Consider the following 24,912-nt stretch of genomic DNA (forward strand, 5'->3'; position numbering starts at 1 on the left):
AGAGGCCAGAGATAACTTTCCCCCAGGCCTTCCCCTCAACATCACCACCCAGGGGTAATATTTTAAAACCACAAGCCATAAAAATTAATGGTTCTCAGATTTAAGCTCTAGTCATCTTTGAAAGACAATCTACCTTTCAAAGCCTTTTTTTTTTTTTAAACAGAAGTAGAAATTACAGTTTATGTCGCAGTTTTAAATGACCTAAAAACTTAACAAAAACCCTGGCCACTTCTTAGGGTGCTGGGCAAATCTGAAGTGGTTGTTAATTTCTTAGTCAGTGTTTCCCAATTTTCTCATTACTCTTTTTGTGTCCTTTGTTTAAAACTTTCGTATTAGTATATGAAATTCACAGGCACTTAAATTTTTTTACTCACTATCTCACCAACATCCTATTATACATGTCTTAGAAGCTTCTGTGTGTATTCACGATAACCCCAAATAACAGATTTTTATTTCCTCTGCAGTGGTCTCCTGTTAAATGTTTTCCTTGGCATTGTCAATCATAAGCCCCTTATATAAAATCAAGATCACACCTGTTGGCATAGGCACCAGATGTCAGAAGGAATGTGTTCAGTGGGCCCAGCTTTTGGGCCTCTGGTTATTTCAGCTAGAGTGCCCTCAACTATAATCGGTTCAGGATATATTACTTTTTTTTTCTTCTAAGATTCTATTTTTTTAAGCAATCTCTGCATCCAGTGTGGGGCTTCTACCCACAACTCTGAGATCAAGAGTCACACACTCTACCAACTAAGCCACCCAGGCACCCCTAGAACATAGAGCTTTTATTTTTGGTCCAATAATGCAATGGTTTCCAAACTATGTTCCATAAATATTTTAGGTCAACAAGGGATTTTTGAGTATCTTAAAAAAAAAAAGAGTGTATCACAGAGTATGCTCTTGATCGATGCATGTTTCCTGGTTCATCTTCTCCAGTGACCACTCCATAACCAACTATTGCTCTACGGGCAATTACGTAGGAATCTTGCCTATGTTTGGACACATAAGATAGGATTCACATTTTATTTTATTTTTTTTAAAGATTTTTATTTATTTATTTGACAGATCACAAGTAGGTAGAGAGGCAGGCAGAGAGAGAGAGGAGGAAGCAAACTCCCCACTGAGCAGAGAGCCCGATGCGGGGCTCGATCCCAGGACCCTGGGATCATGACCTGAGCCGAAGGCAGAGGCTTTAACCCACTGAGCCACCCAGGTGCCCCGGATTCACATTTTATAAGTCAGGTTGTATTTTGCATGTATGCTAATGTTTATCAAGTACTTTTTATATGCTAGAATTGACTTGCATTACTTACAGTAGTCTTCTTAAACGCCCTGTGACGTAGGTGCTCTTGTTACCCCCTTCAACATAGGAAGAAGGAGAGACCTAGGAGATGAGAAAACTCACTCAAAGTCTCGGAGTGAAAGAAATGAAGGGAAGATTGAAGCCCTAGCATTTGGCTTCCAGGTCCAGGCTCTTAAACACCCTGCTGTGCTACCTCCTTAACAGCCGGAGGCAACTGCTACAGAATAATCTTCTATGAATCAAGCTTTCCCTTTGTATGGTATGTTTGGCCCTCCCTTCCAACATACCCACCTTAATATATGCATGAATTACAAGCTTGGAATTTGTGTGAATCATGTCCCAGGGGGCATCCTTGTGCAAGTGAGTCCCAGGGCTGTTTTCCGTGCAGTGAGATGAGAGTTCCCAAATTCCACAGGCCAGTAGAATGGCAAAGACTATGTTGTCTGATGACCATTCTTGTGCTACGACCTCCTCCCAAAGGCCAGCAGGAGTCGGGGAGGGGAACCACAGGCCCCTACATCCCCCCAGCTCTTTCATTTCATGGATGAGCTATCTCCTTCTGGCTGCTCATATGTCTGCAGGGGCCTTCGCTAGGGGACATTTCTCCATTTTTTGGAGGGGCTCAATGAATTAACTGTTCTCTTATTATTCCATCTTGTCAGTCTCAGTCTGAGTTGCCCAGGGAGGAGATGGATTTTGCTGTGGATGCCCTACGGCGCTGACCTGACCAAACCCCTTCATAGCAAATATGGTCCCTGGAACTCACCACTGCCACTCTGAAGTCTGCAGGCAAGGCCACGTGGATTCTGTTCATAAAGCTCCTCCACTCCTCACTCCCCACAGTCTATCCATTATGAGGACTGCTCTGTGGCCTAAGACACCCATAACCCAGGCTAGTTCAGGCAGATGGAGCACTTGCCTCTCAGGATAGCTACTCCATGGATAGGAACGAGGTAGATAGGCTCTCTGCCCTTCTCAGAAAGTCCTAATGCTCTTACTTGTTCTTGGTCCTCCCAAGGTCGCCTTATTTATCCAATAGCAGCTTGCTCCTCTGGAAGGATAGTGCAGACTTCTAGGATGATGGATTAGGAGAAACTATGGCAAAAACAAATCCAAATTTTCTTCTTCCCCATGACGCTGGGATGAGATTCCTCCTCAGTGATTCTTGCGGGTCTAAGTCAAACAGGCTATTTTGTCTTCCCTTCACTTCAGCACCATTTCCTGTATTTTTATGGCATTTCTCTTTATGGTCAGGAATCCATCTATCCATCCATCCATTCGTTCACCCCCTCCTTCCCTCCATTCATGGATCCACTCGCTTACTATAAAGTGTTTACAGAGCCTCTCCTCTAAGAGACTTTTCAAGTAGTTGGGGTTACGATGATTAATAATAAACAGTCCCTGCCCTTCAGGAGCTTCTAGTCTATTGGAAAAAATTGAAAAATAAATAGGCAGTTACAGTTATCATATATCGTAACAAGTAATGTTATTGCCTTTCTGAGCACAAAGGGGGCACATGTAAATGGCTTTGATCTTCCCCTTTTCTTTCTGGGAATCAGGCATATTCCATCTCATTGTGACTTCTGACCAACCTCATTAGACTCTTCAAGGTCAGGGCTAAAGTTCAGTTTATAAAAGGGAAGTGGAAAATGCCACACTCTGATAATGAAACCAGCTCACTTCAGAAGCAAAATACTGAGAGAAAACGTGTTTTCCAGCTTGAGTCAGCTTGTCTTCCTTTCTTTTTTCAGATGACTTATTTGGAGCACTGGAAAATGCTAGTATCTGAGTTATCAAGGCCCTTACCCAGTCAATTCAAATATTTGCCCTGAATTGCAAATTTACTTTCCAGGCTTCGTTGGGTGCATTGCAGTGTTTACAGTTGAAGATGTCTCCGAAGTACAATTATTTTGTCATGCACCTTAACTCTGAACATGTTGATGAAGCAAACTACCTTGTAGTTCTTTCCAAATGTTCCAGACCCTCGTAGGGCACTCACATTTCCAATGGATCTCAACTTGGAGCCCTGCTGCTGCTTCATTGCACCCTCCACAGGTTTCTGAGGCTAGCTTTGACTTAGACCTGCTTCATTTTCCCAAGGGCAACATTTTGCCCTTCATCCTACTGCTTCCAAAATGTATTAAGTTAAAGGTCTTTTCAGTCTTGAATCCCTTATTCAGTCAATTCTTTTGCTTTGCAAAACACCCTGATATTTGTAACAAACACTCCAAGTGTCTCGGCCCATTGTTGGCCTGATCCAATAATAGCTCAAATATCCAAAAAATCCTCTGGTATAAAAAAATAAATACAATTAGCACCTGGTAGATTCTGGACACTGTGCTAAGTCTTTTAACTTAGGCGATTTCATTTAACTCTCAGAATAATCTTATAAGGTAGGTAGAACAGTACTTGGGACACAGTGGACACTCATAGAACACTTGCTGAATGAATGAGGAAATGACAATTCCTATCTTACAATCTAGAAAACCACAGATGAGAGAGGTCATGTCGTTTCGAGACCTCTTAATGGCCAAGCAGGTCTGCCTCTTCCTTGTCTGTGCCCTCTGTAGCATGTGCTTTAGACCAGTAAGTCGTTAAATATACTCTCTGAGAAGGCTTATGTTGCATCACCATCTGACGCCCTAAGGATTTTCTAAATCATTGTAATCAACACTTACTAAGCCCCCTCAAGTAACCCAAATCCTTTAATCCTCAAATGTGAAAGCAAAAAGTAAGGCTTTATCTTTGTGTTTGTGTTAGATAAAAGTCTCTCCTGAAACTCATTGGTCTTGGGTATCAATTATCCAGAGAAGCATAGAAAAATTCTCGGAAAATTCACATGGCAAAATTAGTTTTAATGGCTTTAATTGACGTAAGAGCCATGAAGTAACTCTAGCTTCCTGACAAAATCTCTGCCACATCACCCCATGTCTGCCCCGTTGAGCTCCAACTCCTTTCCAGGCTTCAGGTCCCTCCTCCCTCTCTCCTGCTCCCAGCATGCCCCTCTCTGTCCTGAGCCTTCCACCGCTTCCCCTCAGTGTATTGTTACCTGTGAGCCATTGCTTATGATCCATCCCACACCTGAAAGACTTCTGTGTCTCCCCATGACTCATGTGCATGTGTATGTATGTGTCTCCCCATGACTCGTGTGCTCATGTGTGTGTGCATGTAATTATTTCTTTTTCACTTACAGTTCTGCCTCCTTTTCCAATAGTGGACAGGTGCTTTTGTGGACATTTGTAGCACTGGCTGTATAGTCCTTAGTCTTGTCTTCCCAAGTGGACTGGACATTTTTTGGTCCCATCTTAAGATACTCCTAAAGATGTATTAATTATTCCTGGGTGTAAGAGGTAGGTGGTGTTAAGTCCTATTAAATACTATTGATAAACCACCTTCATCCCTACTAGGCACCAAATAAAAGAGGAAACCTGATGTTTTCCCACCTATCATGGCCTCAGTTCTGAGTTTTTTCTACAACAAAAGGATAATCTTCCTGTTAATGTCCATTTACAGTTTTCTTTGTCTCCTTATACTGGACTATGGGCTATGTTCCTCAAATCCAACAAGCCCAAATATGAACTATTTCCCCAGATCTTTTCCTTTGTGTGTCTTCCTCATCTAAATTAATGATACTACCTCTTCCATGTCACAACCTAATTTAATCATTTAACTCTTCTCCACCTCCCCCAACTTCTCTATCTCCTAAATTCAGTCAGCAAGTCCTTGTTATTTACCTACTGAATATATTCTAAATTGTCTACTCTTTCCATTCCCCATTATTCCCATCCTAGTTCAGACCCACATTATTTCTTTCCAGGACTGTGCATTATTTCCTTATGCGATTTCTCTCTTCCTGTCTCTCCTAACTCCCCTCCAACCCATTTACTATATGGTTGTGTCATTCTCTTGCTTAAAAGTCTTTCAGTGACTTCTTATAAAACCCAGTCCAATTTTATTATGATTTCTAGCTTAATTCAATCTAATCAGAAAAAAATCTATAAAATTTCTATGCAAGAAAACTTGCTAAGATTTTCTTTGTAGCTAAATACATGACCAGTATTAGTAGATGTTTCATCAAAGTAGGAAAGAATGTATTTTTTTCTCTAATTCACAAAGAGAAAGGTCTATATTCCTTATTTGTAGTGCTCGTATTTTGACATTTTTCTACTAAATTGGGTCCGATTATATTTTTCAGTAGAATGTTTGTTATTTTGCGTTTATTTGATATTTGGAATTGAAAAACCTACTTACCAATGACTGTGTAGTAATGGTGTTTTGTCAGTTTCTTTATATTTCTAGTTTGTTGGTTTGTTTTTGTTTTTTAGTTGGAAGATATATTTCAAGCATTCATTTTTGCAACTGGGAAAACTTCTTTGTTGAGAAGATTTATACCATTATTATTTTTTTAATTTTAGAAATAAAAATGTCTCTCATGATATGACTTCCTTTTAACTCTCCAGGCTTTTCTTCCGCTATTCCCTACTTTTCTCTTACATACCACTAATATAGCCTGCTTCTGGTGCTTCAGCTCTTTCCAAAAATACTTATAATTTTGCCGTTCCTGACATTCCTATGTAACTATGACTCAACCTTCGTATCCGGGCTCAGCAGTTATATCTTGAAACTCTTTGTAAACCCTCAGCACCAGTCTCCTCACTTCCCACCTTGTGTTATCTGTGTACATGTCTGTGTTTCTCACTAGAAAAACAGGGGGTGCTGGACGGCTCAGTCATTAAGCATCTGCCTTCAGCTCAGGTCATGATCGTAGGGTCCTGGGATTGAGCCCCAAATTGGTCTCCCTGCTAAGAGGGAAGCCTACATCTCCCTCTTCCACTTCCCCTGCTTGTGTTCTCTCTCTCACTGTCTCTCTGTCAAATAAATAAATAAAATCTCTAAAAAAAAAAAAAAAAAAAAGAACATGGGCCAGATTTTCATCTTTTTTTTTTTTTTTTGCCCCCACACAAGGCCTGAAACATAGTAGGTCGCTTGATTTTCATGTATTGTACCCTACCAAATGGAACTCCCAGTGGTCACCACACTTGGAGACTTGTCCCATTCTAACCCATCCTCCTAATGTCCAACATGATCATCTTGGGTTTCCATCATCCCTTCACTTCCCACTGGATGTTCGACCTGACTTCTCCAGTATAAACTGGAGTGCTTAACCAAGAGGTGACCCCTCTCCAAGTTCTTTTGCCTCATTTTCTGGGAGTAACCACCTCAGGGTTTGTGCTCTCTTGCCTCAGAAGTGGTTTCTTGTGATCCAGCATCACCGTCTAGAGACTGAGTGGTAGAGAGATGGGTCCATCAGACACCATGGACATTCAATACTTTTTGTTTGGGATCTATGCTCTTCAAGCCACTTTTTGATTATTGTTGGACTTACTATATTGAAAAGTTGTTGATCCATAAACAAGAACATCTGTGATCATTCAGAAGTTTCATTTTTTCATTATAACTGCATTAATTTGCATTCTGTGGGAATTAATTAGTTTCTTGAATAATTAGATGTTTTTAAAAAGATTTATTTATTTATTTATTTATGAGAGAGAGAGAGAGAGAGTGCAGGGGGAGGAGCAAAGGGAGAGGGACAAGCACAGAGCATGGAGCCTGATACTCCAATCCCAGGACCCCAAGAACCTAACCTGAGATGAAACCACAAGTCTGGTGCTCAACTGACTGAGCCACCCAAGTGCCCCTTGAAGAATTAGTTTGTATAACTATTACTGATTTATTCAGAGTCCTTAAGTTGCAAGAACTAAAACTCAATCAAACTAGCTTGTGTGTGGAGCAGGGGGAGGATCCTTTAGGTGCAGCAATAAGGGAGCTTGATATCATGAGAATTCATGAACAGAGCTTATGATAGAGTTGAAACTTCGGGGAACTGAACCAGGAAAGCTGTCAGAACCTGGGCTGGCCCTCCCTCCCTCTTTCATGGGTCTTCTTTCCCATTACCCTTTTCTTTCCCTATATTCTGCATATCTTTCCATTTCTTCATAGCATCTACATATTCTTACTGCATTATAAATTTGACTTCCACAATCTATCATGACCTCTTCAGCTTTTCTCTGTGTTAATTTCATTCTCTCTCTCTCACTTTCTTTTTCTCCACCCTCCACCCCAATTTTTCAGAAAGAGAATTGGTGTCAGGTTAAGCTATGGATAAATGTGTCTGTAATTAGTCAACTTTGCTTTATCTCTCTGACTACTATCTTGGTCAAATGACGATCATTTCTCACTTGAATCAGTACAATGATCTTCCTACTACCATCTTCCTCCACTCCCAATCCATTTCCCATATCTTTCAGATATTTCCCATTACCTACATGATAAAATACAGCTACTTTAACTTCCTTATAAGACACTTCATGTTCTAGCCTCATGACCTCATCCCCAGGTACCTCACCAGCCTCATGTCTTACTTCTCAATCTTGTACTCTGCCTCACATCATACTGAAATTATTTAAGTTGCTTAAAATACACTGTGTTTTCTCTTACCTCTGGTTATATGCTCTTACTTCCATTTGGAAAACTCGTCCTCCTCTACAACTGGCCTTCTCTTACTTAGCTTTCAGCCCCCAGCTTAAACATCACTTCTTCCAGGAAGTTTTCCTTGATCAGGTTAATTGACTATGCTGCTAGATGCTTCCATAACTTTCTCTATCATAACAGAGCAATTTATGTCTGCCTATTTAATTATCAGGCTTTCTAGAAAGAGTGTAAGACTCATGATAGCAAGGAATGTGTCTGTTTTGTTCACCATTGTAGTCCTGGTATATAACAGTCACTTAATAAATATTCGATAAATGAGTGTAGGTCCTACCATAGGTAATTGATATTATTGGGATCAGGGTCAGTTCATGGCATGTGGATGTACCTTTATCCTAACTAATGTGTCTTAAGCAGATATGTGAGAAGAGAATCTTCCCTTAGTAGGGGCTGTGGTGCTGTTAGACAACATGATGGGAAAGTTTAACACAATTACCCAAAATCTGATTTGTCGGATTTGGTGACACAGAAGATTAAATGACTACTAGGTTGTAAGAGTCCTGTGAAGCTTAGCCCAAAGCAAAATTCCAACTCCTTGCCATGACCTGGAAGCGCTCACATGATGAGGCCTCTGTGTGACACTCTCAGCCCATCCCACCCACCGTTTCACTTACTCAATCCCTCCAATAACGCCAGATGTTTCCCATCTTGGGGTCTTTGCACTTGCTGTTCATTCTGCTTGGCGCTCTCTTCCCTAGATCACTATATAGTGGGGTCTTTCTTTATTCTTCAGTGATGGATTGGATTCCCAATAAAAGGATTGGATTCCCAATAAAAGGGCCCTGACTCCTTCATAATACTCATCATAAACTAAAATTATCTGGTATGTTTGCTTTGCCATCTCTATGTAGAAGGTAAGCTCTAAAACAGCAGGGAATCTAGATGTATTGTAAGAATCTAGAACAGTATTTGTGACAATAGTTGCTCAATACATCACTAAAGGAATGAATGAAGGAATGGCCAGAGTTAACATAGGACTTTTTAAATCTGAACCTTCTTCAGCTTTGCACTACTTTACTGTTTCCTAAAATAAACATAAGAAGGAGACAGTCTCATGAAATATATGTCAACTATCCCAGATAGAGGCCTGTATGCTATCCACTCTTCCCTGCAGACTCCTCCAGAATCCCTCATCTCTCCCTGACCCACTTCTGACCTTGACCCTCTATTCTGACAGCCCAGGGCAGGGTCAGACATCAGCAGTCTCTTTTTTACTGCTGGCTAGGGCCATTCTGGGTACTACCCAGGCTCCTGGGGTCCATGCACAACAGAAGCTATATTAATAACAAGTATTACTTGGAATAGGAAAGAGAGTTAGAGCTTTATGGTTATGATACCTGGACTTCTTCCTGTCTCACTGTCCTGGCTGCACAGACATGGGCCAGACTCTTCTTTAGAAGAGCATATAAAGTTGACTGACCAATATCTTGGGATGCAAACTATCCAAAAAAGTACAATTCTGCAAAAAGATTTAAATATGCATTTGTCAGAATGGTCACTTGTCAAATGTTTCTGTTCCACCATTCCACAACTACATCTGTAAATCTGGCACCAAACCCACAGCAGTGTTGGTATCTATAGATTCAGGGAGGAATCACTAATACCACTAAAACCAAATGATTTCAGTTCCCTTTGAAACTGTAAGGCCTTTGTTGAGGAATGACATGGTAGTCCTGCCAGAACCTGAGAAATACCTTTGGAGCCCTTTGCACAGCACATTGGCCCGGCAGGAGCATTGTGTACAAGTCGATCTTGGAAATGGATGGATTGCCTGGTCATCCAGCAAATGAGGCATTACGCGTTTGTCTGGTTGAGAAGAGATAAAAAGCATGGATCAGACACAGTGAAATGTGGCCAACGTTTGGCAGGGGCTTTCCAATGAAAATAAAAGGTCTTAACAAAGAGTGGAGCTTGCATTTTCAGATCTCCTAGGAGAGAGAATTTGGTGTCTATAATTAGAAATTTTATATCAGGTGTTAGATTCACAAAATGGGCCGGCCACTCTCTGGAAGCCTGACTGCCGAGGACAGAGAGTCACTGTGCTCACAGCCGGGTTGGGGCTGCCTGAGGGGAGTAACTTGTGGGTTGGTTTGAGGACCAGACCTGGCTGAGACCCAGCATGTCGAAGAGCAACAAGTTATCCAAGAAGAGGCAAGGGCCAAGCACCAGAGAATCTGCAAAGACAAAGAAGCTACTGTTCAACCCTGACGAGTGCCAAGAAACCTCCTTTAACCTCATTGCTTTTATTCAAACATTTAGCAGGAAACTCATCCTTATGCCTTTCATGGTAAAAATCTTCTGGCCAGCGTTGAAATCAGATAACGTAAGGATAGATGTATTTGAAAGTAAATGGAAAAATGGGAAAGAATGATGATGTCGTTCTCTTAAGAAGTCTCAGTGGGCTGGGAATTTGGTGGTTTTGAGGTGAATTCAATTCTTCATTTCCTGGCACTTGGATATTTATCTCTGCCTTTGCAGGGGATACAGTGACTCATTTGCACACAGGGTCATACAGTGCTTTCTGGATGGTGATAAACATTCAGAGAGACAAGGTTAAGGTGATCTGAGGCCAATTTTACCGATTGAACTACAGTGTTTAGCTCATAGCGTGTTTTCCTAAATTAAATCAAATCAGTAAACATTTATCAAGCATCTGCCTATCATATGAGGGGCTAATATGCAAAAATGAACAGGATTTGAAATGCAGGGAAATGAAAAACAAACTGGCAGCATGGAGATTATCGTTAATCTTTTTCTGAATTGTCTCCATAGTTAGATACAGGAAGGGAATGAACTTTGTAACAGCCAAAAGGAAAACTTTTCTGGGAAATCTCCCTTAATCTAGCCAAAACAAATATTTAGATCTGGGAGAAAACAAAAGTTAAAGTGAATGTAAAACTGGTCTCCACACTAATATGCTAAGAAAGTCAACCAAATTTAATAAAAATGCTGAACCTTTACTATGCAGTAGGTACTGGTTCTATGAAATTAATAAGACTTGGCCAACATGCAAATTTAAACATGTATTATTCCATGCAGGAAGATGTTCCATTGTCCTCATTTGGGGGGGTTGTTGTTGTTGTTTAGAGATATTAGTTATAGAAGAATTTTTTTAAAATATTATATTTGAAACTCATGAATTTGGCAAAATCTATTATGGATTCCCTGTGTATCGACAGAAGCCAAGTGGGTCATGGTATAATTAGGTGGATTTGTACTTGGTTAATTGGCCATAACCAGCTGCACTGGTTTGTTGAATGATGGTTGCAGCACCCCTGAAGATTCTTTTCTTTTCTTTCTTTTTTAGATTTATTTATTTATGAGAGAGAGAGAGTTTGCAGAAGGGAGGGGAAAGGAGGGGAGGGCAGAAGGAGAATCTTTTTTTTTTTTAAGATTTTATTTATTTATTTGATAGACAGAGATCACAAGTAGGCAGAGAGGCAGGCAAAGAGAGAGAGAGAGAGAGAGAAGCAAGCTCCCTGCTGAGCAGAAAGCCAGATTCGGGGCTTGGTCCCAGGACCCTGAGATCATGACCCGAGCTGAAGGCAGAGGCTTTAACCCACCTAGCCACCCAGGCGCCTGGGAGAGAGAATCTTAAGCGGACTCCCCGCTGAACCCAGAGCCCAACACATGCAGAACTCAATCTCACAACCCTGAGATCATGACCTGAGTTGAAACCAAGAGTCAGATGCTTAACCGGCTAAGCCACTCAGGTACCCTGTCCCAGAAGATTCTTGAAGACATTCAGGCTGTTGGGGCTAACTGAAATATCACATACCTTTGGTTTGCATTGGAATTATATTGACTTTATTCAGCCAACACTAGCTGAGAAAAGCAGGAATAAACATTTAGAATGTATGCAATCCATTCATTCCTCCAGCTAACCTAGATTATATCCTTAAATCAGGTTATACCACCAGAAGGTATATTCCAGGACATTAAGTTAGCCTTTCACAAAATTGTCTTTCTTGGCCCCAGAGGGTTCTGCGAGGCAAGGCTTCCAGAAAAAAAGGGATATGAAAACTCCTGATAGGTTGGAACTTCTGTAAAAATAAATGGAGAATTATTGTGAGAGATTACAAGAAGAAAAAGAAATAGACATTACTGGAAAAACCAAAAGCTGTATAGGAGGGGATAATGACATTAATATCCTGCTTTGTTCTACTCAAATGACAATTATACATATTATTATATCATAAACATCGCTGAGCACTTAAGCATGGTTTAATGGTAGTTTACCTGAAAAATACTAGATTTTTTTTTTTTTTAAGAGATAGACCTTGCACTCTCTGGGGAGTGGGGAGGAAGGGCGGAGGGAGCAGGAGAGAGAAAATCACAAGCAAGTTGCACACTCAGTGTGGAGTACAGTTTAGGACCCTGAGATCATGACCTGAGCTGAAAACAAGAGTTGAACACTTAACCAATGGAGCCACCCAGACACCCCCAGAATTTTTTTTAATATTTTATTTATTTGACAGAGAGAAACACAGCCAGAGAGGGAACACAAGCAGAGGGCCTGGGAGAAGGAGAAGCAGGCTTTCCGCTGAGCAGGGAGTACAATGTGGGGCCCAAACCTAGGATATTTGGATCACGACCTGAGCCAAAGGCAGACGCCCAACAGCTGAGCCACCCAGAAACCCCCCACCTCCAGAATTTTTAAGATAAACTTTTATTTCAGAATAATTTTAGACTAACAAAATATTATGAATCAGGTAGTAGAGAGATTCCAATATATTCCACCCTAGTTTCCCCTATTATTAATATCTTATGTTGGTATATTTGTCACAATTAGTGAACCAATTCTGATACATTATTAACTAAACCCATGCTTTATTCAGATTTCCTTGGGTTTTACCTTGTGTTCTTTTTCTGTTCAGAATCCATCTAGGATACTACCTTACATTTAGTTGTCATGTCTCCTAGAGCGCCTCTTGATTGTGCCATTTTCTCAGACTTTCCTTGGTTTCAATGGCCTTGACATCTTGGAGAAGTCAGATGCTTTGTAGAATGTCCCTCAGTTGGATTTGTTTGATGAGGTTATGAGTCTGGAGGAAGATTACAACAGAAAAATGCCATTCTCATCATATTATATCAATAGCACTTACTACCTACTTGACTTATTACTGCCGACATTAGTTTTGATCACCTGGTTGAGATAGTATTTGCCACATTTCTCCACTGAGAGATTTCTTCCCCCATCCTTTCCATACTGTACTATTTGGAAGGACATTACCATGAACAGCATATGCTTAGGAAACAGGGAATTTATGTACCAACTCCTTGAGGGTAGAGTAGCTACATAAATTACTTAGAATTTTACATGAGAGATTTGTCTATCCTCCCCAATGTATTTCTTTATCCAATCATTTATTTGCATCCATATGGACTCATGAATACTTATTTTATATTTTAGATTATAATTCAATATTGCTTTACTCATTTTGCTATTCAAATTGTTCCACTTTTCATTATTGGGAACTCTTTCAGTTGACTCCTTTGACCCTTTGACATAACACGCCATTGCAGATCTTTTCTTTTCTTTTCAACACTTCCTTATGTTCTGGAACTAAATAGATGCCCAGGTTCATCTTGTATATTTCTTGTTCCAATGCTAGAACCAGCCATTTCTCCAAGGAAATAGAGAATTGTATTATAAACCAGAAACCAAAATCTAGGCCTTAAGTGTGTTTGTTGCTACCAAGGGAAAAGGATCATGGCTTCTTGGTCCTCTCCAGCTGACAGATCAAGGAAATATATGTGTACGTACTAATCGGAGGACACACATACACACAAATTGCTCTTTTTAACCATCTGTATCTTTGTTAAGTAAACATGAGTTCATACTGATGTGTCCAACTCTAATCCACCACCATATGGATTATTCTAGCCTTGTCATCTTGCTTGTTTATTATATCCTCCCCCAATAGTGAGATATCTGGCTCCCACATTTACCATCCATTTATTTACCTGTTCACTTCCAACATACGTGGATAGTGGTTTTAGAATTGTTAACCTATACTTACTTGAGGAAAAAAAAACTTTATTAACTAGACTACAGTGCTTATATATCTTTTATTTTGCCTTTAGTCTTATGGATGAAACTTACTTAGATCAGCACCTTTTATACTCACCCCCTTCATTGAGATTGTTTCATACATGTATAATATAGTTTAATGACTTTTTATTAACATATAATATATTTTTAAAATTATTTTGCTAACATACAATGTATTATTTGCCCCAGGGATACAGGTCTGTGAATCATCAGGCTTACACATTTCACAGCACTCACCATAGCATATACCCTTCCCAGTGTTCATAACCCAACCAACCTATCTCTACCCCCTCACCCTCCAGCAACCCTCAGTTTGTTTTGTGAGATTAAGAGTCTTTTATGGTTTGTCTCCCTCCCAATTCCATCTAGTTTCATTTTTTACTTCCCTATCCCAACAAACCCCACCCTGCCTCTCAAATTCCTTAAATCAGAGAGATCATATGATAATTGTCTTTCTCTGATTGACTTATTTCGCTCAGCCCAATACCCTCTAGTTCCATCCATTTTGTTGCAAGTGGCAAGATTTCATTTCTTTTGATGGGTGCATCAAAAGAAATTCATTTCTTTTGATGGGTGCATTATATATATATATATATATATGATATATATATATATATATATATATCACATCTTCTTTATCCATTCATCTGTTGATGGACATCTAGATTCTTTCCATAGTTTGGCTATTGTGGACATTGCTGCTATAAACATTCAGGTGCATGTAACAATAATGTATTATTTGTTTCAGAGGTGCAGGTCTGTGACTTATCAGATGATTTTGCCTGCATTCCCTCCTAGGGTCTTCCAACTTCCAAAATAATTTTTTATATTTGTATACATTAAGGTTCACTCTTCGTGCTGTAAAGTTCTATGAGATTTTTATAAATGCATAGTGTCATGTATCTATTACAACATCATACAGAATAGTTCACCACCCTAAAAAATCCTCTGTGCTTCACCTTTTCAATCCTCTCCACTTCCTGAGCCCTTGGCGACCACTGATCTGTTTACCATTTCAACAGTTAAGCTTCTTTTAGAATGTAATATAAATGGAATCATAGAGAAGGTAGCCTTTTTGGACTGGATTCTTTCATTTAACAATATGTTTTTAAGATTCTTTCATGTCATCGCTTGGCTTGATAGCTCATTCTTTTTTATTGACAAATAGTAATATATTATATGGATATATATTCTATTGATTATCCAACATATTGAAAGACATACTGGTTGTTTCCACTTAAAAATTATTTTTTTAGGGGCGCCCGGGTGGCTCAGTGGGTTAAAGCCTCTGCCACGGCTCGGGTCGTGATAATTTTTTTTAAAGATTTTATTTATTTAACAGAGATCACAAGTAGGCAGAGAGGCAGGCAGAGAGAAAAGAGGAGGAAACAGGTTCCCTGCTGAGCAGAGAGCCCCATGCGGGGCTCGATCCCAGGACTCTGGGATCACGACCCGAGCCGTGGCAGAGGCTTTAACCCACTGAGCCACCCAGGCGCCCCTTAAAAATTATTTTAATAAATTGCAAACTTAAAATGAATCAGCAAAAATTTATATGACTTCCAAAAAAGTTACTGTAACTCTAGTATGAATTGAGAGAAGGCAGTTATAATATTAGTTGCCATATAACATGGCATAGGGTGAAGAACACAGGCTCTGAATTTGGACTGTCACCTCTTAAGATGTGTGAGCTGGTTACCTAAACATTCTGGGCCTTGGTGTCCTTGTTTGTCAACAGGGAAAGTAATTGTACCTATTGAGCATTAAATACTATTTGGCTTGATAAATGTTAGCTATTATTATAACTTATAATCTTTCCACATATCATGTAACAAGCACTTTATGTAAATTATTTATGCCTTCCAACAAGCTTTCAAAGGAATACGATTGTCCCCTCTTGTAGATGGAGAATCTGAAATGCAGAGGCCATAAATCAATGGAATCAGAACTTTAACTGAGATCTATACTACTGTAAAGGCTCTGATCTTTTAACCTACTGAGATTCTCCAGAGCATAAGAGAAGTCCCCTTTTATTCAGCTGTAGACAAACGGTACCTCAAACATCATATTCACTTTGAGTCACTACATTTTATGAAGGGCCAACTAGAATGTGTGAAAGAGACAGTAATCAAAGTGCTGAAACATCTAGAAACCCTTTTAAATGAGGCGCTACTGAAGGAACTGGGGATGATTGGTATGGAAAGCAAAAAGTTGGGAAGGAAATATAGTAAAATGGTAACAATATGCATCTCTCAATGGTAGGTTAACATAGAATTTTATTTTTTCTTTATGTTTTCCAGATTTTTAAAGATGAACAAGTTTTTCTTTTGTTTTGTCTTTATTTTTTATATTTTTATAATAGAAGAAAAACACTTAAACAAATCATAGTTAAGAAGAAACTCGAGTGATGGAAGTTAACTAAACTTACTCTGATAATCATTTCATAATATATACATATATCAGATCATTATGTTGTATACCTTAAGTTATACAATATTATATTTCATTTGTATCTCAATAAAACTACAAAAAATAATGCTTATATATAAATATCAAGCACAATATTTAAGCCCTTTTTAAAAAAATGAATTATTCAAGTTTTATTTTGAAATCTAAAACTAAGATTTTTGAAATGTATATTTGAAAACATAACTTCTTTAGTTCTGTAAATACAGTTCAAATTGAGAAAAAGAATGAAAAAAGAAAAACCTTGATGGTCTGTTCTGTGAAAGATAGTATAAATGTATAACTTGTGTAATACATTTGTAGTACTTATGTATTACTTACTATTCAGAAGACAGGTTAGACCCAATGTGTGATAATTATCTTGATGTACCTTTGGGCTTAAAATGAATGAAAATGGCTGATAGGTGAGGAGGGCAGCTTTCTTCTATCAGGAAACATTTAATCACAGACTGGGGTCAGACCAGAGCAGATGACCTCTGAGTTCTCTTTCAGCTTTTATTCCATAACCTGGGCTTCTACTAATGAGCACAACATGTTTTTAATTGCTTTAGCTCATCATGCACAAATTGATGCTGCTAATATAAATGCATTTAGTTTATTACTTTTCAGGCCCCCAAGAAACCCTTAGCAATTTGCTTTGTGTGTGAGAAGAAATGAACCCCTGTCTCCTTAGAATCAAATTGAGAACATCTATTCTTTCAAACCAGTAGTATTAGTTTCCTAGGGCTGCTGTAATAAATTGGCAGAACCAAAGGTGCCTGATGGCACAGTCAGTTAAGCAACCAACTCTTGGTTTCAGCACAGGTTGTGATCTTAGGGTCTTGAGATCAAGCCCTGCATCAGGCTCTACACTCACCACAGAATCTGCTTTTTCCTCTCCCTCTGTTTCTCTCCCTGCCCTGCCACACCCTCCCCCGCCCACTGCCAGCTCGCTCTCTCATTCTCTCAAATAAAGAAAGAAATAAAAATCTAAAAAAAAAAAGCTGGTGAGATATTTTTATCATTCTCTATCTGACATTAACTCCTTAGTCTAGTTCTTCCTTCCTGTAGCCCTGCCAGTCTTTCTGCCCCAAGAGCTTTCTAAGAAATTTCTGCTTTCACTTCCTCCAGAAAGACTTCCCTGACCACTGTTGTCTTACTGACCCTTACAGGCCCAGCATCTAGTGTGGTCCCTGGCATGTAAACAGAGTTGAATGAATATTTGTTGAAAAAAATAAATGAACCTATGAAAGGAGAACAATAATGTTACCCACCTTTCCTGTGAGTTATGAAGAAGTGGTTAGTTTTCAATGATGCCTGGGGAATTTCAGGAAGACGAGACTTCATAGGAGGTCTGTTCATTCTAGAAAACCTTTCCATTGAAACCACATCACAAATATTTAAAGAAAATAAGATGTTTAACCTAAACTGTTTTGTTTCTTGTATTCTCGAGGACCAAGAATGCAGGGAATTAAAGATAAATGCCATGCTTTCCATGGAGCCAATTATTTTAATTAACATTGAGCAATTCTGGACAATGGAAGTTTTTTGTTGTGTCATGTTTGGGAATAGGGAGGATTGAGTTCTTCTGATGAGGCTCCATGATATCACTAGGACGGTGGGTGAAAGAGATAAGAGGCTTTATTCAGACTGTGAAACTTCTGTTGTTGCGGAGCAGCCCCAGTTGGACTTACCAGAGATAACTGGCTTAATGAAAAGCAGTTTAGGGTCCCCTGGGAGGCTTAGTTGGTTAAGCGGGTGACTCTTGATTTTGATTCAGGTCATAATCTCAGGGTTGTAAGATCGAGCCCCACATCTGGCTCCATGCTCAGTGCTGAATCTGCTTGAGATTCTCTCTCTTCCTTTCCCTCTGCCCCCCTGCCAAAGGCAGGGCACATTTGAGGCTTTGAAATTGATTTAAAAATTGAAGTTGCTGTCCTAAAAGCCAGCTAGTTGCTGGGAAACCACCTCTTCCCCCAGTAGCTTTTTGAGAGGTAATTCATGGTTTCAAAAACCATAAATGGTGTTTTTGAGACGGAAGCTTTATCCTGAATTGAGTGTTATTTTCACCTGGGGTTAGAGGCTCGGAGGCCCAAGCGCTAAAGTAGAGTTTCAAGGTTTTTTCCTCTTGAAGAGAGTAAATGAATGTATTGGACTTGTTTTCTCATGGCCTGACTACTGGGAGAGAATTGCCTGACTCTAACTCTCTAGCCCACTCTTAATGGGTTTGACCTTGAACATGAACCCTCAAACTTACTCTGGTAACTGGCTGGGGAAACAAGCTTCAGGACTAGTGTTTGTTGGATTGCAGAGTAACTGTGACCACTGTCAATGGAATATTCCACTTCTGGTGGAGGATTTTATAAATATTTGGAGTTGCTTTTGAGAATCCCCAAGGTGAATATGGACAGAAAAGACTGAAAATAAGGTTTTACTATTTAGAGGCAAAACTACAGATATCTAAGTTTGTTTGGTGATTTTTAGCACCTCTGTCAACAATAAACCCAGCAACAATCATTGGTGCCCACTTTGCGTCAGGCAACATTTTGGCACTGGGGTCATATCAGTGCCCCAACCTTGCTTACATTCCAGGGGAAGCGATATTTAGCAAAACACACATCAACTAATAGAATGTTAGAAGATGACAAATGTTATGGAAAAAAGCAGAGCAGGGTAAAGAGAATGGAATGTGGGGGTAGAATGCAGTAGGAGAAATGACAACCAGATGGGCCTCCTTGAGAAAAGGAGATTCCTGCAGGAAGTGAGAAGTTAGCCATTTGACTAATAAGGGACCAACAGATGAAGGCAGGGAGACTAGCCAGTTGGAGGCCACTCAGGCAGGATGGTTCTGGTATGCTTTAGGACTGGAATGGCTGGAGCAGAGTGAGAAGAGGGAAGAAGAAAAGGTCAGAAGGGCAATGCCAGGTCAAATGATGCTAGGTCTCATAGACTAGCTCATAGTTTTACTCTGAGTGGAAGGGGAGCCACCGCAAAACTTTGATCAGAGGAATAACATGATCTGACTTGAGTTTTAAAGAGATCCCTATGACTGCTGTGTTGGAAATAGCCCACAGATGTGAGGGGAGAGGCAGAGAGAACAGTGGGAAGGCAATCTCAGTAAATGCAGCTGAGGGATGATGGAGATGTGGACCTGTGATCGGAAGTGGAAAAACGAGATGTGGACCAGTTATGGGCATGTGCTGACGGTAGAACTATCTTGATTTCTGGGTGAGTGTGGTGCATGAGAAACAAGGAGAAGGGTCAAGAAGAACCCTATGTTTTTTTGCCTGGACGAGGAAAATGAAGAAGCTGCTATCAACTGGGTTGAGGGGGGCCGCAGGTAGTGCCGTGTGTGTTGGGAGCGAGGGGTGTAGATCAGGAATTCAGTTTTGTCTACCCAAGTGCAAGTAACAGCCAGTCTTAAGAGCTAACTTGCCTCAAGCTTATGCGCTCCTTGCTTGCTGACCCAAGCCCCTTTGTGTGCAGGGGACTAACCTACTTCCCTTGAGACTCGCACACCACTGGCCTTGAGGAGTGAAGGACCAGAATTTCCCAGAAGATAAAGCCTGACCGCACTGGAAAACAGCTGCAGCTGATGCCAGCAAGTCTGTTCAGGGTCATGTCCACCCTGGACTAACTGCCAGGGCACCTGCTTCTCCTGCACAGAGCATCCCTCTTTCCTGTCCACCCCCCACACTACCCTGCCTTCCCTTTTAAGCCCTTGCAGCTTCGCCTGGACAGGGAGGATGGTCTTCGGGGCATTAGTCCACTGTCTTCCCAGGTTGCCTGCTTCCTGAAATAGAACAACCTTTCCCTTCCCAGAAGCACTGGCATCTCAAGTATTGGTTTTCCAGGAGGGTGTTAGCCCTACCTGAGTTCAGAACCCTTTCTCTGTGCAGTAACAGAAGGTATCTAGTGGGAACTGAACATACAAGCCTGAGTTCAGAGGTCAGGTCTAGGTGGGAAATACACATTTGGGAGTCAGCTTACAGGTATTATTTAAAAGGACACCTGAGTGGCTCAGTCGGTTAAGCATCTGTCTTCAGTTCCAGTCATGATCTCAAGGTCCTGGGATGGAGCCCCACATCAGGCCCCCTGTCATGGGGAGTCTGCTGCTTCTTTTGTCCCTAGCCCTGTCCATGCTCTCTCTATTTCTTTCAAATAAATAAAATATTTTAAAAAAATTTTAAAAATAGAGCCCCTGGACTGGGTGAGATGACCAAAAGTGAGTTGGTGGAAATGAGGACCAAGAAGTGTCCCCTAAATGCTCCTCTGTGTAGAGTCAGGGTGGAGAGGAGGAAGCAGCCAGAGAGACTGAGAGGAGAGACCAGGGAGCAAGGACAAAAATGAAGAGAGCCTGGCGTGCTAGAAATCCAAGTGGAGAAAGTGTTCTCCAGGATAAGGGAATGATTGACAGGTGCAGGGCTGCCGAGCCTCGAGCACAATGCATGCCAGCCGTTACCTGCAGCAACACGGGGGTTTTCAATGACTTTGCAATCTGAGTGAGGATGAAAACTAATTGAAGTGGGTATAAGGAAGGAATGGAATTGGAAACAAAATATTTAGATAACTCTTTGTAGGTGTTTCGCTGCAGAAGGAAGCAAAGAAGTGAAGCAGTTGCTCGTGCAGAAAGTGGGGTAAGAGTGTTCTAAAAGTAGGAAAATAGCAGCAGATATGGTGATGGGAATGATAAGTACAAGATGAAACATTGACAGTTGGGAGGTGGGTGGACCACTGGTACAAAGCCTTCAGAGAGAGAGGGCTACGGGGAGAGAATGTTCTCTGACTTGGAGCGGGGAAAGGGCACGGGCAGTAGCTGGTCCAGCTGCAGGGCAGAGGGGAACAATGCTGGTGGCCAGACACTCGTGGTGGCTGCAATGTGTGGGTGTTCAGGTTTCTCCTCTTTCTCAGCGAGTTAGAATTCAAGGTCCTAATTTGAGAGTGGGAATCTAGGGGAAGGAAGTGTTGAAGGTTTGGAGAAAGAGGAAATAGTGAGAAATCGTGTCGAGGGCAGTGGAGAGGGTCTGAACAAGGACGCACAGTCTCATGTACAGCCATTTGCAGCTTGTGTAGCCCAATGTGTGCTCTAGCCAAGGGACAAATAAAAATAAAGTCAGGGAGGTCAAAGGTATATGCAAGGCATTGTTTAGAAATCTCCAGATGTCCATTGACTTGCAACCTTTCTGTGTTAGTCTGTTAAGGTTCTTATAACAAGATACCCCAGACTGGCTTCAACAACAGATGTTTATTTTCTCACAGTTTTGGAGGTGGGAAGTCCAAGGTTCGATTCAGTTTCTTCTCATTCGGTTTGTCTCATTGGCTTGTAGAAGGCCACCTTCTGGCTGTCTTCACATATTTCTGTAAAAACACGGATCAGATTAGACCAGGATGACCCTGTTAAGGTCATGACCTTGTTAGCCTCATTTTAACTTAATCACTTTGAAGGCCCTATCTCCAAACGCAGTTACATTTGGAGGTACTGGAGTATGAGGGCTTCGTTACATGAATTTTGAAGGCACACAATTTAAACCACAACATTGTCCATCTATTCAATGCATCCCCAAGAATCATCTCAACATACACTTTACTTGTGTATGTTTGCTTTAACTTTCTGTCCCCAGAATACAAAATTTATACAGATTTTCCCTTTGGGAGCCTTAGGTGGAAGGAGCTGTTTTTCTAAGAGGTTGGGTTGGTATCTTCCTTACTCTCCAATGTTTGCAAACTTTTTCAATCCACAGTAAAAATATAGACTTTGTATTTGACTCAGTACAGACACATATAAATATGTAACTGACAAGTTCGCACAAGTCAGTGCAATGTGCTTTGATGTCCAAGACATTTTCTGTTCTTCTCCATTTTATTTTTCAAATTTATTTGAGATAAATAAATAAATAAATAAATAAATACATAGTTATATATAAATAATAGTGCAGCAAGGAAAGAATGGACTATTGATTTAACAAAAAATTGGATTCTATCCATTGAGAGGCCAGAAGAAGGGGAATGGGGCATGACAGAGAGATAAACTCCTGATTCAACATAACAGGAAAGAAATTTCTCAAAGAGTTGAATAGAGGTATAGAAAACATGCCAATTACTTTAAAATAGGGAAACAAAGCATAGAAGAAACAGTTAAGAATGTGCAGAGAAGCTGCCACTAGGGAGAGCAGGATGTTACAGGATATGAGGGCTGAGGAGGTGTGACCGAGAGCTTTTTGTTTTTTGGTAGCTTCTGAGTGGTATTTGACTTTTTAAACTTTATATATAGATTTCTTGATAAAAATGAAAAAGAATGTATAAAAATACACATAATATATGTAGCCACCCTGTTCTGCAGACTTTTAGGGATAGGTCGGTTGAATTTCCTGCTGCATACCCAAACCTCCACACCAAATGTTTATAGATTTTTACTCAAAATCCCAAACTGTGCATTCTCAAGTGCTTGCATTTTAGACCCTAGGTTCCCAACCCTTTTCCAATGTATGAAGACACCTGTTTCTTTAAAAAGAGAGACAGGCAGTTCTCCAAAAGAAGACTGTTCACTTGGTTAATTTTTTTTAATCTATCTTCATTTTTTCAAATCCAAGTTTACCAAGCAACATTCTGGTGATAATTTTTCTTCCTGTATAAATTTGTCTGTAAGTAAAATTGTGTTTGGCATTATTACTTTTCCTTGTAAGTGAATAAATCAGCATTCTGTATTATACAGCAGTTGCTATGAATGGCTTTTTTTTTTTTTTTTTTTAGCATGAGTCCCCAAGAAAATCCTCAAGTCTGGGTGCCCAGCAGTAAGAAGGCTCACCACTTCCAAAAGAACAGGCCAGAAGACAGGATGATGGAATGATGGATACAGGTACTCCTGCCTTAATCCCAGCTGTTCTGTAGGTGACATCTCTCCATCTTGTCTTTTAAAATCTCACACCCTAACCTGATACAGAACCCGCATTCCCCATACTGTTGCAACTTTGAGTTTTCCTGGTAGGGAAAGTCCCCAACTATAGTGTTCTCTCCAGGAAAAGTGGGCTAAGGTGGAGTTTTGGCTTTAATTTGGAATCTATTTTATATTGATTATTTAAACCATTTTCATAAACTACCACTTACATGTTATCTTGACTCATTCAACAGTCATCTCAATCAATGAACAAAACACTTTGTTGGGAGAGATATGATGGATCCAAAGATGGATTATGAGAATGTAGAAATAACCCAAGTGTCTGAAAGGATAAGCAAAATGTGGTATCTACATATAAGGGAATATTATTCAGCCTTGAAAAAGAAGGAAAGACTGACACATGCTAAAACAGGGGTGAAAGTGGAAGACATTTACTAAGTGAAATAAGGCAATCCCCAAAAGACAAATACTGTATCATTTCATTTATTTGAGGTCCCTAGAGTTGTCAAATTCAGAGAGAGAGAAAGAATGGTGGCTGTTAGAGGCTGGGGTAGGAAGGAATGGGGAGTTGTTATGGCACAGAGTTACAGTTTTGCAAGATGGAAAGAGGTTATGGATGGTGAGGTTATGGGTGGTGGTCATAGTAGCATAACCACATGAATGTGCTTAATATCACTGAACTGTATACTTAAATATGATTAACACGGTCAATTTTATGTTATGTATATTTTACTACAATAAAGAAAAAAAAAAAGACAAATTATGGCTCCTGTCATAGGGTGCTTACAACCTCTAGGAGAGGCCTAACAGCAAAGTTAGCATTATAGAGATGCAGACTAAAGAAGTAGGTTAATGCTGAGGCCAGCCCATTTCACAAAGAAACTAATACGAGACGTAGGTCATTATACAGTTTCCTCAAATGCTTAAGATCCGTTGAATCTCCCATTCCTACTTGAAAACCATAAGGCACAGGGCAACCTGACCGCCTTGTGCCTTTGTTTTCTGGCTCTCCTCCCTGGTTTGGACGTGAGAACCCCTCTGTGGCTCATCCGATGGCGCCGCCGCCCGCAGTGCGTCTCCAGGTGCATAGGTGGCGCTGTGACCCTCGCCTCTTTACCACCACCACCTCCCCACCCCGCCCCGCCCCGCCCCGCCTCGGTGACCCTTACTTCCGCCTCCGGAGCCCTCCTCTCCTCGTAGGAACCCAGCTGCGCAGCCTCCGGCCGCGGGCCTGTGGAGAGTATGGCGGCGTCTTCAAGTGGAGAGAAGGAGAAAGAGCGGCCGGGAGGCGGTTCTGGAGCGGCCGGCGGTAACAGCACGCGAGAGCGACTGCTGTCTGCCCTAGAAGATCTGGAGGTCTTGTCGAGGTAATGCCGTCGGCCTGAGGGCCTGACTGGGCTGGGCCGGGAGGACTGACTGTGGGTCTGCCGTCCTGGGTGACAGGGTGGGTTCGTTTCTGGGGCTCCTCGGGGAGGCCGCGCTCCCAAAGACGGTGAGCGAGGTATCGTGGACTTGGTGTCCACAGTCCTCCGGCAGTCCGAGACGGCAGCCCACTCCACCCTCCTTAGGGGACATTTTAGAAATGACAGTGATGCTGGTACCCCGACGTCGTCAGAACCGTAGCGGACCTTACAGAGTCGTCCACGGACTCTCGACACACCTTTAAGGACC

The 24,912-nt window shown here is 40.9% G+C and overlaps 1 protein-coding gene across 2 annotated transcripts in view; it reads left to right on the forward strand.

Moving 5' to 3' along the window:
- Positions 1–24,912, forward strand: part of MED4 (mediator complex subunit 4) — a 48,844-nt gene that overhangs the window by 5,000 nt on the left and 18,932 nt on the right. Inside the window, exons 2-4 of one of the 2 annotated variants that reach the window (XM_044249728.1) lie at positions 1,368–1,559; positions 23,097–23,202; positions 24,442–24,608. In XM_044249728.1, the coding sequence (XP_044105663.1) occupies positions 24,484–24,608 (125 nt within the window). In that variant the 5' untranslated portion in view covers positions 1,368–1,559; positions 23,097–23,202; positions 24,442–24,483. The remainder of the gene's footprint in view (positions 1–1,367; positions 1,560–23,096; positions 23,203–24,441; positions 24,609–24,912) is intronic. The other variant, XM_044249729.1, reaches the window with a different exon arrangement.

This window comes from Neovison vison, chromosome 5 (assembly GCF_020171115.1).
Source record: "Neovison vison isolate M4711 chromosome 5, ASM_NN_V1, whole genome shotgun sequence".
Taxonomy (NCBI): Eukaryota; Metazoa; Chordata; class Mammalia; order Carnivora; family Mustelidae; genus Neogale; species Neogale vison.